This window comes from Porites lutea, chromosome 9, assembly GCF_958299795.1.
Source record: "Porites lutea chromosome 9, jaPorLute2.1, whole genome shotgun sequence".
Classification (NCBI taxonomy): domain Eukaryota; kingdom Metazoa; phylum Cnidaria; class Anthozoa; order Scleractinia; family Poritidae; genus Porites; species Porites lutea.
In genome coordinates this window covers 32,981,331-32,993,748 of record NC_133209.1, presented here as the reverse complement: position 1 = coordinate 32,993,748, position 12,418 = coordinate 32,981,331, and the positions used below count along the sequence as shown (strand labels likewise).

Below are 12,418 nucleotides of genomic sequence, written 5' to 3'. Positions count from 1 at the left end.
TAATTCACCTACCGATACTACAGTTATTGTCAATAAATGGGCGGATGGACACTTCAGGTTTGCACTGGCAGGAATAATCACCTGGTTTAGGACCATAACTACATGTCCCTTCGTAGTTACATGGGCTACTGAGACATGGCCAGACACTAAATAAAGACTTAAAAAGCCCATAATATATTGGTTAAGTATGATGATTTTCATAATTAATGTGCTTAGTGTTGATGACCTTTTGTTTCCCCCTTTTTTTTTAAATTACCCCTCACAAGCAAGAAGGAACCACTCATGAACCCCTCGGTTGCTCAAGCAAAACCATACCCGAAAAACGTTGCATTTTGATTCTTTGGTATGCCAAAGACCAGTGGCATAAGACCAGTGACGTCGTTTAAAATGGCCCGACGCCACATTCAGATTTTGCCTAGGAAATATAGTCCAGAAAATGATTATTGAAATGTGTCAATATAAAACATTTCCTTCATTATTTCACTGTTTTTATATTCTACTGCAGCGGAATAAGCTCATTCGGTAGAACGCTTGACTGAAGACTGAGAGAGCTGGACCATTACTCGGGGTCTTAAAATAACTGAAAAATGAAGGAAATCTCTTTGCCGCCCTGCAAACGGCTAGCTAGACCTTCCGCAAGGGTCAGAGGTAAATTGGCAGTCCCGTCTCCGTCTCTCCCGTCTCTCCGTTTTAGAACCTTTATAGTCATTCAGTTGGTTTTCGAATTCATTTGATTTTCGAATTCACGATTTGCTTTGTGATTAGCCTGTTTAACATAGACTTAACCAAGTCCTGTTAACATTAAAAAAAATTGATAAATAAAAGACTATGGAATAAAAAGTTACTAAATAAATACATACTTCATTTGTCATCCCATAGTAATCGATACCAGGAATTTCCTGCTTCCTTTGAGGCTCCAAATGAAATTCAGAAACATTGCTTAGTTCGCAGAAATGAAAACCGTTCTCATTCAGGGTATTGTTGAAGTTAAATGACAAGCAGGTGAAGGGACCATATTCCATGCACAGAAACGAGCAATCGTGAACATCTTTGATCTGTCTCACTACAGAAACATTTCCCACCAGTGATTGGTCTTTTAGTCTGTAAAAGGTTCTTTCCCGTGTATCGTATCTTTGGCCGAGGGTAAACAAAAAAGGCACAACAAGGTGGCATTTTGTAAAAGCCTGAAAACTTTTAAAAGGATGCATTTCCAGGAATGGCTTTCCGTGCAGACTAGCTGTAGAATAAGTAGAAAGTCGACTCAGAACGTTTGTCACGAACCAAAACAGTTTGTGGGAAACTATACGTAGAATTCTGAAAGTAACGGCTGTCGTTCATTTCACGCAAATTTTGCAGGCCTTCAAGGGACCGTTAAGGAGCGGGGAGCGGTTACTTTCCAATGGTAACCCTCGGACGTACGTACTCATATCTCCGAGTTCCCTTTTTTTCCCGAACATTTCATTATAACTTTTCGAAACCTTTTTAAAGCTTTAAACAATCTTATGGTACTGATAATCACGAAGCTAATAATGGCCACATTTATTTACAACTGAAAGATTTGCAGCTACCGACATGACCTGCTAAAGTAGGTTGGAGCATTACAATGTCACATAACAAGCTGATCGAAAGCTGTATGTGTCATGTTGAAATGGGGCAGGTGGTTCTAGAACCTAAGTACGTGTTTTGAATTAAAGTTGTTAACAAAATAACTTTGGTCAATTCAGTATTCCAGCAATATACATGTTATTACCAAAAAAAAAGTACAATAAAAATAAATGATGGTGTCGCACTTTTGAGATAAAATAGCCCAATGATAGATATCAATAACAGTACGCTGATTATAACCGAAACTTAAAATGTCGTTGTCGTTTCTATGAATTCTACTGTGGAACAAAAGACGACTTGAAATTTTTCAACAGAAATTTTCTAGCGCGTTTACAGGAAGATACAAGCCCGTTGCCCTTGTTAAGACGCTAGAGGAGGTTTAAAGATTCTAAAATATTTCTCCCACAGACAAATTATACAGTTTAGAAAAAAAGGGCTATTTATAGATATTTAGCTGCGTCTAATGTTCCTCAGCAACCTATGAATGAACACTTCTTTGGGTTTTATTCTTTAACATAATGATGCTGTTGACGATAATGCTGCTAGCATTATATATCACCCGTTTTTCCCGAAGATCCTAACATTTCAGCTGAATGGATGGAGGAAACCTTGAAAAACAGCTGCCCACTCTTTCTCAGATTTGTCTCAAATTGTATGAATCTGATTTAAACTCCATATCAATCATGACTTGTTATATAGCGATGATTTTGTCAGTAAAATACAGTTCTTTCACCAATTTGATGTTTAAAATTCATGGGTGACACTGAAAAATTGGCAAAATGATTTATAGCGCTGACTATAGGTTGCGTACAATGTTTGTAAAGAAATAATAATTAAAACTGAACTGAGGGGAACTGAGAGGAATATTGAATAATGTTTTACTTATCTCTGAGATAAATAAAACCAATATTGACGGTGTTTTTGAACAGATTGGTTTCAAATACAATAACGATTGCAAAAGTAAAATCTTGTAGCCTGAGCTTAAACAATTCTTCGAGCTGTTTTTCGGTAAGTATATATACTCAAGTGAAGAGCAACAGTAGTTACAGCGCTAAACTGGTTATTAATCTTCCGGCCGACGATTTGGAACAATTATTATAAGAAAGTCAGTACCTTTTCGAGTTTCTTGCGTAAACGTTGACTTCGAGTGTTCGCTTTATAGTTACGATTTCAATGAAGAACGACATGTACAAGAAAAAAAAATTCAGTCTCCTCCTTTTGCTCGATGTCCGACTGAGTTAAAAACTTCCACAGAGATGTTTTTTGTAAAAACTTGGCACCCCGCAGTTTGAGTGCGATTAGTCTTGCTCACAGTTAATTAAAATATATGCATTTTACATCCAGCCGAAATTATGAAAGCCGCACTAGTTTGCCAGTCTTGGCATGCCAACTTAACTTGACATTAATTAAGACATTACATTGTAAAGGATGTCAGCTCATTCCCATAAGCCCTATGAGGTGACTCTCTTCTTGACTGATAATTAGGATCACATGGCTGTCACACTCTGAATTTGGCCATTTCAGCTCTAGCTTTGTGCCTTATATCACTGGGGGAGCTTGAGACTTAAGCTACATACCCCAAGGCTGCAGAGAATGCAAATCTCATAGCACCATCCCCTTCACAACCTGCCAGGTACTTTGATAAGCCAATCAGCTTGAAACAACTAAATGAAGTTGTGCTGACAAACAGATGGTCAGAATCTCGGATATGAAAGGCCAGAAAATAAATATGCAAAGATCCATGCCAAGAATCAGACTATAGCAAGTGATTTATTGAAATTTATAGTGCTTTTTACGGAGAAACTATGTCGGTGTCCATCTCGATGGGCACCAACGTGAAGGCCGCAAACTAACAGAAACATCTATTACTGAGTTTTAGTGCTATGAAAGGGTAAATTCATCTCTCAAGGAAGTCATAAACATTAAGGAATACTTTTTCTAATACAATGACTGTTCACGGACAGCAAAGCTCTTCAAAATACATGTACAGTCGAACCTCTCTAATACGGACACCTCTATATCACGGACAATTTCCAATGCCCCGACAAAAGTCTTATATATTTTCTTTGAAAAAAACCTAATACGACTCCATCTAATCCTGACAACGGACACTAAATCTCGGCCCCAGAGAGTAAATTCATATAAACTTACCCTCTTTATTGCGGCCACAGCGGAGATCAGGCGAATCCCGAATCCCGATCAGGTGTATCTGCACAGGGTGAATCCCGTCTAGTCTGGCTGATGAGCTATGGAAGGTGATATGAAGCCCAGTCGCTGTATACCGAACAACGATTTGCGAAAGGTCTGCAGAGGAACATAACCGACTTTTTGGAGGCTTCAATAACTACAGACAGCATAAAGATCTTTTCTATTACATTTTGTACTCTAGTTATTGTTTACTGCACTTGCAAAATAGAGAAAGACGCTTTCAGAATTGTGCTTTACGTTACAACTTTTTACATGCAGCATTGCGCTTTAGCTCGTTTCGTTTTAAAACAGTAGTTTGTCTGTTGCTGAGATATACAATGTTGTATGTTTACTGAAAGACAGTGTGTTTGTACTGTGAATTAATAACTTTAATTAAATGCCACTTAAAGACAAGTGTGAGCCTGGTTTTAGGTACTGAACTGTAACTGGAGTCATAAAAGTGACATCATCGTAGTGACCTCTTTTATACGGACACATCTCTAATACGGACACTTCGCTCTGTCCCTTCAGTGTCTGTATTAGAGAGGTTCGACTGTAAGTCTAATTTTAACCTACATGACAGTTCCCTCCGCCCGCATGAAAAGATGCATCTTCAACCAAAAGCTTAGACTTTCAAGCGTACTTAATCGGAAACGAACCAAAATTTGTATAAATTTATTCAGTTTATTTTATCATTCAATCCTAATTCACTTGTTTATTACTTATCAAAGCTGACACTAGAATATTCTCGAATTTCTGAATTTTTTTTTTTGGAATTCAGAGTGATACCAGTTACATATTTGCTTCGATACGCTTAGTTGATAAGTCGTCGAATTCAGTCGCATTGCTTGGTGCATGGCGTTCGGTGTTTTGGAGGACAGGTGTCTTATTTCACCCTTGAAGACAACTCTGTTTGGTTTAATATACTCCTCATTAGCATATTATTCTTCGTCATTATAATATTTCTTCTTAGGAAAACGCTTGAAAGTTTCAGTCATTTTGTCCAGCTCTACCAAAATAGCTGCATGCGCTAACGCAACCACCAAGTTGTCGTGATCAACTTAATCTTTATAGCACCATGCGTCGTATGTGTTTGTTTTCGCCACTTCTCCTAAACCACCTAAACCAACGAAGTTTCCGCACAAGGGCGATGCTACTTGCATTGGATACAGAACAGTGCCATCTGCCAGCCAGGCATATCTATTCAAAGAAAATCATTTCAGTTTTATGTTGCACGGTTAATGGGTTATCTTGCAATTGTTAATAAGTCGCTTGATGTAAACTTTTCCCATATTTGGACTAAGCCTGAGCTATCCTCCTCTACCCCTTTCTCCTTCACGAGCATCTACGAAATAATGAGGTGCGCATGAAAACCTTAATTTACGGTAGTGTTTTCGATTCAGCAAGCCAACTAAACGAGTAAACAGCTAACCCCAATAAACAAGATTGGATGGACACGGAATCGCCCCCTCGGCTTATGCAAATGAATCTTGTAATAGTTTTCTACAATTATCACTGTCAAACCTTAACTCATTCTTAACGGACAAAAATTTCCATTCGCAAAATGAACGACTTCTTAATAACCAGTCTCAATGAAAGGGTTCATGAAAAAAACTTACGCGCAGTGTTCAAATCCATTATTCCAGGCTTGTAGAAGCTGAGCTTGTGTTGCTAATGTTGCCCTATGGAGCTCACAAAACCTTTGGGCATCATAATAATTAAGTCGGTATCTCTCAACGCTTGCAATATATAGATTTGTGTACTGAGGCACAGGATTAAAATACACGTCAGTTAGATCTGGAAAAAATGACAAAAAATAACATACTATTGGTTAAATTTATATAAACCCAGGGCTTTATTACTTCAACACCCACCCGGCCCAGTCCCAGCTCACCATCATACATTGTAGCTTTAGTTTTTCAGTAAAGAAGTAATTATTTTCATCTCGATTTTTTTTAAAATCATTTCCCCTTTTTTTTCTTTCTCTTGTTCTCATTCTTTTGTTCCTCTTATTCTTATTCATCTTCCTTGTTCTTCTTCTACCTTGAAGTTTTCTTCTTGTTGTTTTTATTATTATTATTATTATTACTATTATTATTTTATTCTTATTTTTATTCTCATATTCATTCTCAGTGTTATTTTTATCTTTATTCTTAGTCTTAATCTTGTTCTTGTTTGCCATCGAAGTGACATTTAATCTCGTTTTAATCATTATACTTCGTTTTGTGTGTTCTCCAAAGTGTATTGTGTGAAGATGGAAATCATCACACACACTTGCTTACCTCGATCGGTGTTAAGTTTACGTCTTCATTTGCATGTTCCTCGGCAAATTCAAGATATATGGGTTATGGATTCTAGCAGCTATTCTCACTTGAATAGCAGATATTCTTACTTAAATAAAATGTTAAATAACAACATGTCTTTAGGCTGTAGTTCGGCTATTTCTTCTTCGATCTACCAGAAAACAGCTGAGTCAACTCAGCCTCGTCCGTTGTGTTATTCTACTGGATATCGTAAACGTCCTACTTATTTGGTCAATGCTAGCTGGGGGATTTGAGCCAATCAGAAAGATGAATCCAACAATTATTGTTGAAATCAAAGTAAATATTCCTAAGCCACTCCACTATTTACCTTCCTAGATTGGAAAGAATAACTATTTTGGTATATATGTATACATAAGAGGTGATTTCGACAGAATCAGAAAGTGCAACGTGATTGACGGATCAAATTAGCGCGTGTAGCGGTAAACAAAACATGCGCAAAGTTAAATCTTTCAAACATGAAAAAATCGCAGTTTTAAATCTCCTAAACAATAAGGTAATAGTTTAAGAGGAATAGTCAAAAGTTTAAATTTCGTCTCCTCCTGATCACGAGAAGAAATGTAGAGCTCTGTTTTCGTCTGTAAATAGACGCCAACTTCGCAAAGGCTGACAATAGCGACATAGATTGCTCAAGGTTAGGCGCCAATTTGTTCTAAAGTATCCTTTGTCCTGTGTACATGGAATGTAAATTTTTTGCTAACATTCGCTTTCATTTTCTTTTGTCTTAAATTAACTTCGATTTCTGGACAAAATTAGTCTTAGTCTCTTTTATTTACATAAACTGTAGTTCAAGTTCTAAACATTCCATCGAGCGCAGAGTTCTGCTAAAGTCGATCGAAAAAAAGGGTTTTGATAACTTTGAAGCCTTTTCCTACCTTTAAAACCATCAACCGTAGGATTTTCAAGAGTTCTTTAATTGGCAACACACCAAGCCGCACCCATTATCCAGGAACTCGTTAGGAGATGAATTTTGCTGAATAGTCCGAGTCATGCCAGATCAATCAGATTGTGTTTTCTATTCTTTAGAAATATTTTGTCCTTCACTGATTGGCTCTAATCCCCCAGCTAATTTTTCATAACCAAATTACAATATACCCATCAATCAACCTCGTTTCCAGGCACTCCCACCTGGCTTTTTATTCACGAGTGAACTAAAACTGAATGAAGGAAATCTGCAAGAATTCGCAAAACATATTGCTTAATGGATGTTATCTGGTTTGATGAATATTTGCAAGGAAAAATATCAGTTATATCCTGAAATCGTGCCGAGAACGTTTAGAAGAAAGTTAACGGAAAGCTTTTGAAAAACCAATAGAAATATTTACAATGAACAATAAAACATTTATTAAATTCGGTTTTCATATGATGTGAAGAATTTTGCAGATCTCGAAGGAAGTTGTCCACCGAGGCTGAAGGCCAAGTTGGATAACATCCTCCTCGATCTACGCATTCAATAATATTGCTGAATATACTAGTTATTTAATGCTTTCATCTGGTATGCTATACTGTGAAATATTCCACCAGCGCCTTGATTTTTCTTTGTATACACAAGAGCCTTTTTATTCCATGCCACTCAACATGGCGACGTAAAATAAGAAACACGTATCACATTTTAAAAACTCAAAGAAAGTCAAATTTACAAGTGGTCTATCTATTTATCTATCTAGTTTGTTAACAGCAATGTCCAATTGATCCACAGCTTGTCAATGAATAAAGTTCGTATTCACGTTTGTCTCACCTTTAACTGCATACTGAAGAAAAAAGCAAAAAGCTGTCGAATGTCTCTGAATGTTTTCCTTATAGTAAGAGTTGTTATTTCGAAGTACAGGTGTGGGTCCATCTCCGTCTTCGCAACACTAGTTAACCGGTTTGTTCCTGTTGCTCTCGGTGAGTTTAAACTTCTTTGTCCGTTATGGTCTGTTTGATTTCGTCGCGTGTTACGGTTTAACTTTAAGTGTGAATGGCAGTTAGTACTCCGGTTTTATAGTATTGTTTATATAATTACAAACTTTCTTCTGGAAATTTTTTGGTAGTAAGAAAACAAAAATCAAATTCCCCTGTCTCTATCCGCTCTCTTTTCGGCGTGAAAATGTGAAGTCGGCAAGTATCGCCGGGATTTGTTTCATGAAATACTACCCGCGGCGTTGCATACCGCAGAATATGCATCGGGTTGCTAGCTTTCTGATTGGCCGTATTCTCTATGGCAGAATATAAATACTAATATATCAAATAGGCTTTAACACTAAGTAACCTACCGATATTACAGGCGTCGTCAATAAATGGGCGGACGGATACTTCAGGTTTACACTGACAGGAAAATTCACCCTCTCCTGGACCATTGGTGCATGTCCCTCCGTAGTTACATGGACTGCTAAGACATGGCCAAAAACTGAAAAGAAACTAAGAGAAAAAATGTCAACATATCAGCAATTATTCCTAACCTTGGATCAATACTGTTATTTTTAGGGAGTGGGGAGGGAGGGGAAATAATTAGCTATTTTCACCTGATACTCCCTGCCCGATGAAACAAGACGCGTTCCTGATCTGGATACCTTCAAACTATGCATAAAGCAGTTAGCCTTTTTAAAGTTTAGTTGATGTCTAAAGAGCATTTATTTTAACTGCACTGTTTCTCTTTTTCTTCCAATTTATTTCTTACTATACTTCTCTTTCGGAGATACTAGCAGAAATGCTACTCTAAAACCCGTATTGCAAAAAAGACATGAATATGATGATGATGACTTTTTCCGGTCAAAACGTTATATTTCATTTCTCGGTCAAAATTTACTCTTTTCCAGTCGGCGTCTTTGCATCTTTTTCAGGGCTTATCCAAACATTTTGTGCTGACCAAATAATTAAGATTTGTTGTCTATTTGAAGGCCATAAACAGTAGTAGTCCTACATTTACAAGTTTCAACATGACTTACTTCAGTTGTGGTCCCATAGTAGTCGTTTCCGGGCATTTCTTGTGTCTTTTGCGGCTCTAAATATCTTTCAGAATTACTTAACTCACAAAAATGAAAACCGTCCTCGTTCACGGTGGTGTTGAAGTTAAATGACAAGCAGGTTAAATGGCCATATTTTACACACATAAACGAGCAATCGTAGTAATCTTTGACGTGACTCACTATCGTCACATTTCCAAGCAGTGATTTGCTCTGCAGTTTGTAAAACTTTCGATCCTGTGTAGTGTACCGCTGACCAACAGCAAACAAGGGCGCTACCATGGACAATTTTGCCAATACCTCAACAAGCTTGACGAATAACATGTTTTTTTGGAAGCAGATGTTTCCCCGCGAGATAACTGTAAAGTAAATAATAGATCGAAAAATAAGCAGTTGTTCTTTGGATATCAGAAGCCGGTAATGCTTTACTTTTTGTTTCGATGGGGCACGAACTGACACAAATTCAGCGCGAATTTATGCTATCGGTATATATGTGGTTGAATTTTGTAACTTGATGCATCTTTAAGCCCAATTTTTGCAGAATTAATTAATTACAAACAACTATGCCGAGAGAGACGGCTTAGTTCAAGAACATCCCGGATTCTTTCCTTCGGAATACTAACTCAACCGCTAATGAACGAATATTTCTAAATGGGCGTTACGCATAACGCTCAGGGGAGCCAAGGAAGTTGTCCTGGTGGTAAATACCCTTTGCGTTCTGCAGCAATATTTACATTAAAAGGCAAAGCTTAAAAGAAGCTCCTTCATAGACACTGTGACTTTTGTGTAAAAAAAAAAAAATGATAAAACAACAACAACAAAAACAAAACAAAATCATGCCTGATCAACGACTGGTTATAGGTGGTTTTCATGCAGTCTCGGGAGACACAAATAACAATGGTGAAATGAACAAATGCTGGTGGACAAACAAAACGAGCTAATGAGCAATCTTTTGTTTACCGTCCGCCAGCATGGCGGCGATGACGTAACGTGAAAATCTATAACGTTATCTGTTCCTATCTAGGGATCTTTGGAATTCAGCCCGCCTTCAGGCCTCCCATGTCGGTTTTGACTTGTGTTTTTAGCGTTTGACAAAATCAACAACTATTACGAATTCTCTTGAGCGTCTTAACCTTTAAACATTAAAAAAGAAAATATTATACTTACTAGATGTGAGACTGTGTAGTAATTGTTTTGGCTTTTTTGAACAAGGCGCTAGCCCGAGCTATAGTTGAAATATAATCGCGTGTTGCATACATGTATAAAGGAAGGGTTAAAGAAGTGTTTAAAGATTGAAGTAATTTAACTCGACAGGAGACCCTTACACTCCTGCAATGATGAATATGGCGATCTTTCTCTTTCGCACGGTGATCCAAGCTTGCTATTCCATACAAATGTATCGTAAGTTGTGTTTGGGTGTCATGATGAGGATAGCTACAGTCGTGGAGACTGTAACCAAAGTGGTACATCTAGTGGACATTTTAAACAACGAAAACAGTCTCAGACTGAATCACATTTTTGCATAATTGGTAGAGTTTAGATCTCACTTCATTAAAGCAAGGTTTTTTAAACAAGGAAAACGAAAAGCCAACTAAACGAAGCTAACTTAATTCCTATTCATACCTGTAATAAATCTTCGTTCCGCAATAGAGATCACGCGGTAGCTAGTCTAGTCTCTACTAAATCGATCAGTTACCAGAAGTTTCATTTTTGCTTTTGAAAAGCCTTAGCTCCTTGTTGATTAAGGGTGTAAGAGGTTTTAATAATTTATTTATAATAATTATGCTTAGTATAAGACAGTTCAATGCACTAGTGAATACGGCCTATTAGTCTACTAGAGAATAAAACATATCATAACTTATTTCTCTTTTAGAGAGACAGTAAAAATAGGTTTTTTTGCTCAGGTAAGTGTATTTATCGAGGCTTTTAATTAAACATCGTTCCATCCGTAATTAACACCAATAGAAAGCCAAAGTGTATAAATTAGTCATAATATTTTAGCTAAAGACTTGACTCAAGGCGTTTTACTGACAAAAGAAATGAGGCATAAAGGGTAATTTTCTTTTTGTAATATTTAGTGTGCGAAGTCGTATTTATAGATACGTTTTCATTCAGTATTTATGATGGCAGGTGTTCTGCATGTTGCATCCGTTTGCACGAGGCTTAATGACAACTGAAATTCAAAGCAGCAATAGCCAGTTTTTAATATTTAGTGATTCCTTTAAAATTATTAGGCCATTTTACAGTTGAGTGCTCCGCAAATCCGCCCTTGAGTTATGTATATTACAATGAATTCAATAAAAGCGAAGTTCAAAACTTAGGGTTCGTGTTTGTCCATGCCTTTTTTATTTTATTTTATTTTATTCAAAGAGCCTTTAACATGCATGGTATTTACAAAATCGTCTGTCCTGACGCAGTCTTTGACTGCCTCTTACAGTCATCATCCGCAATCTGTAAGTACTATTCGCAGTGAATGTCGTCACGTGTACATTTTGCATTTAGGCTATGCCGGCACACTATACCGTGATAGCTTTTCGTTTCGAAACGAAAAAATATTCGGTAAATGAACAGCAACCGCACAGAACTGGTCAGGAATAAGTTGTTCACAAACATCAAATATCGTACCGCGCGCAGAGGGGTTGGCTGGCCGGCCGGCCCAGAATGTTTGGCTCTATAAATCTCATTCCTCACTACTAAATGTTTACTTCCGTCTAGGTGGATTCCAGTCCTCGCTCCTACTTACTCATTTGAGATACGGTCCGAATACCGAATAATGCAACAAAATTTCGCCGAAATCACCGTTTTTTCTACGTGTGATGAGCAGAAGTACTATTCCGCGGCAAGAGCTATCGGGTATAGCGTGAACATAACCTTAATACAAGGGACACCACAAAAGAGCTCGAGGTAAAGATAAAAAACTAGGCAAATCTTGCTATAGATCGCTAATTTGAGCAGAAGTGTGTGAGTCTTGTTGGTCAGTACTTTTATCTGCTTTTGTAAACCATCTTGGTATTTTGTGTCCGTAATTGTGTAATTTTGTTAATTTGTGTGGCGGGTAGCCTCGCACGCAGACACTCTTAGGGGTTTGTCAAGCGTTCCTACACCAGGAACGCGTGACGAACACCTAAGAACGTCTGCGTGGGAGGCTCAGTTTGTGTGATCGCCATCTTCTTTATGTGACCAGCAAGGTGATCAGAAATCATAATTAGTTCCTCTTTTTTTTCTAAAATATATATCCAACGTCTAGTCTCTAGAATAGGACGACGTTCGGACATGTATTCTTTCGCTGATTAAATCGACCATTCTTCATATATCATGCAGTCCGCTCGAGTGTGGGCCTCTGTTTATTTCTTAAAATTC

The 12,418-nt window shown here is 37.6% G+C and overlaps 1 protein-coding gene across 1 annotated transcript; it reads right to left on the bottom strand.

The window, feature by feature from the left end:
- Positions 1-4,853: 4,853 nt before the first annotated feature.
- On the bottom strand, positions 4,854-10,769 carry LOC140949211 (uncharacterized). The gene is made up of 5 exons (XM_073398439.1): positions 10,682-10,769; positions 9,041-9,417; positions 8,369-8,513; positions 5,412-5,589; positions 4,854-4,992 (listed from the first exon to the last, which is right to left on the bottom strand). Exons 2-5 carry the CDS (start codon positions 9,380-9,382, stop codon positions 4,854-4,856), a joined length of 804 nt encoding a protein of 267 aa, XP_073254540.1. The 5' UTR covers positions 9,383-9,417; positions 10,682-10,769.
- Positions 10,770-12,418: the final 1,649 nt, after the last annotated feature.

Bases quoted from the DNA above. Each gene is read 5' to 3' on its own strand.
- LOC140949211 (XM_073398439.1), bottom strand. From the start codon at position 9,382: ATGTTATTCGTCAAGCTTGTTGAGGTATTGGCAAAATTGTCCATGGTA. The intron at 8,514-9,040 runs GTAAGTCATGTT...TTTTTCTCTTAG, and splicing joins ACTATGGGACCACAACTGAA to TTTCTTTTCAGTTTTTGGCC. The intron at 4,993-5,411 runs GTAAGTTTTTTT...TTCTTTGAATAG, and splicing joins AATGGATTTGAACACTGCGC to ATATGCCTGGCTGGCAGATG.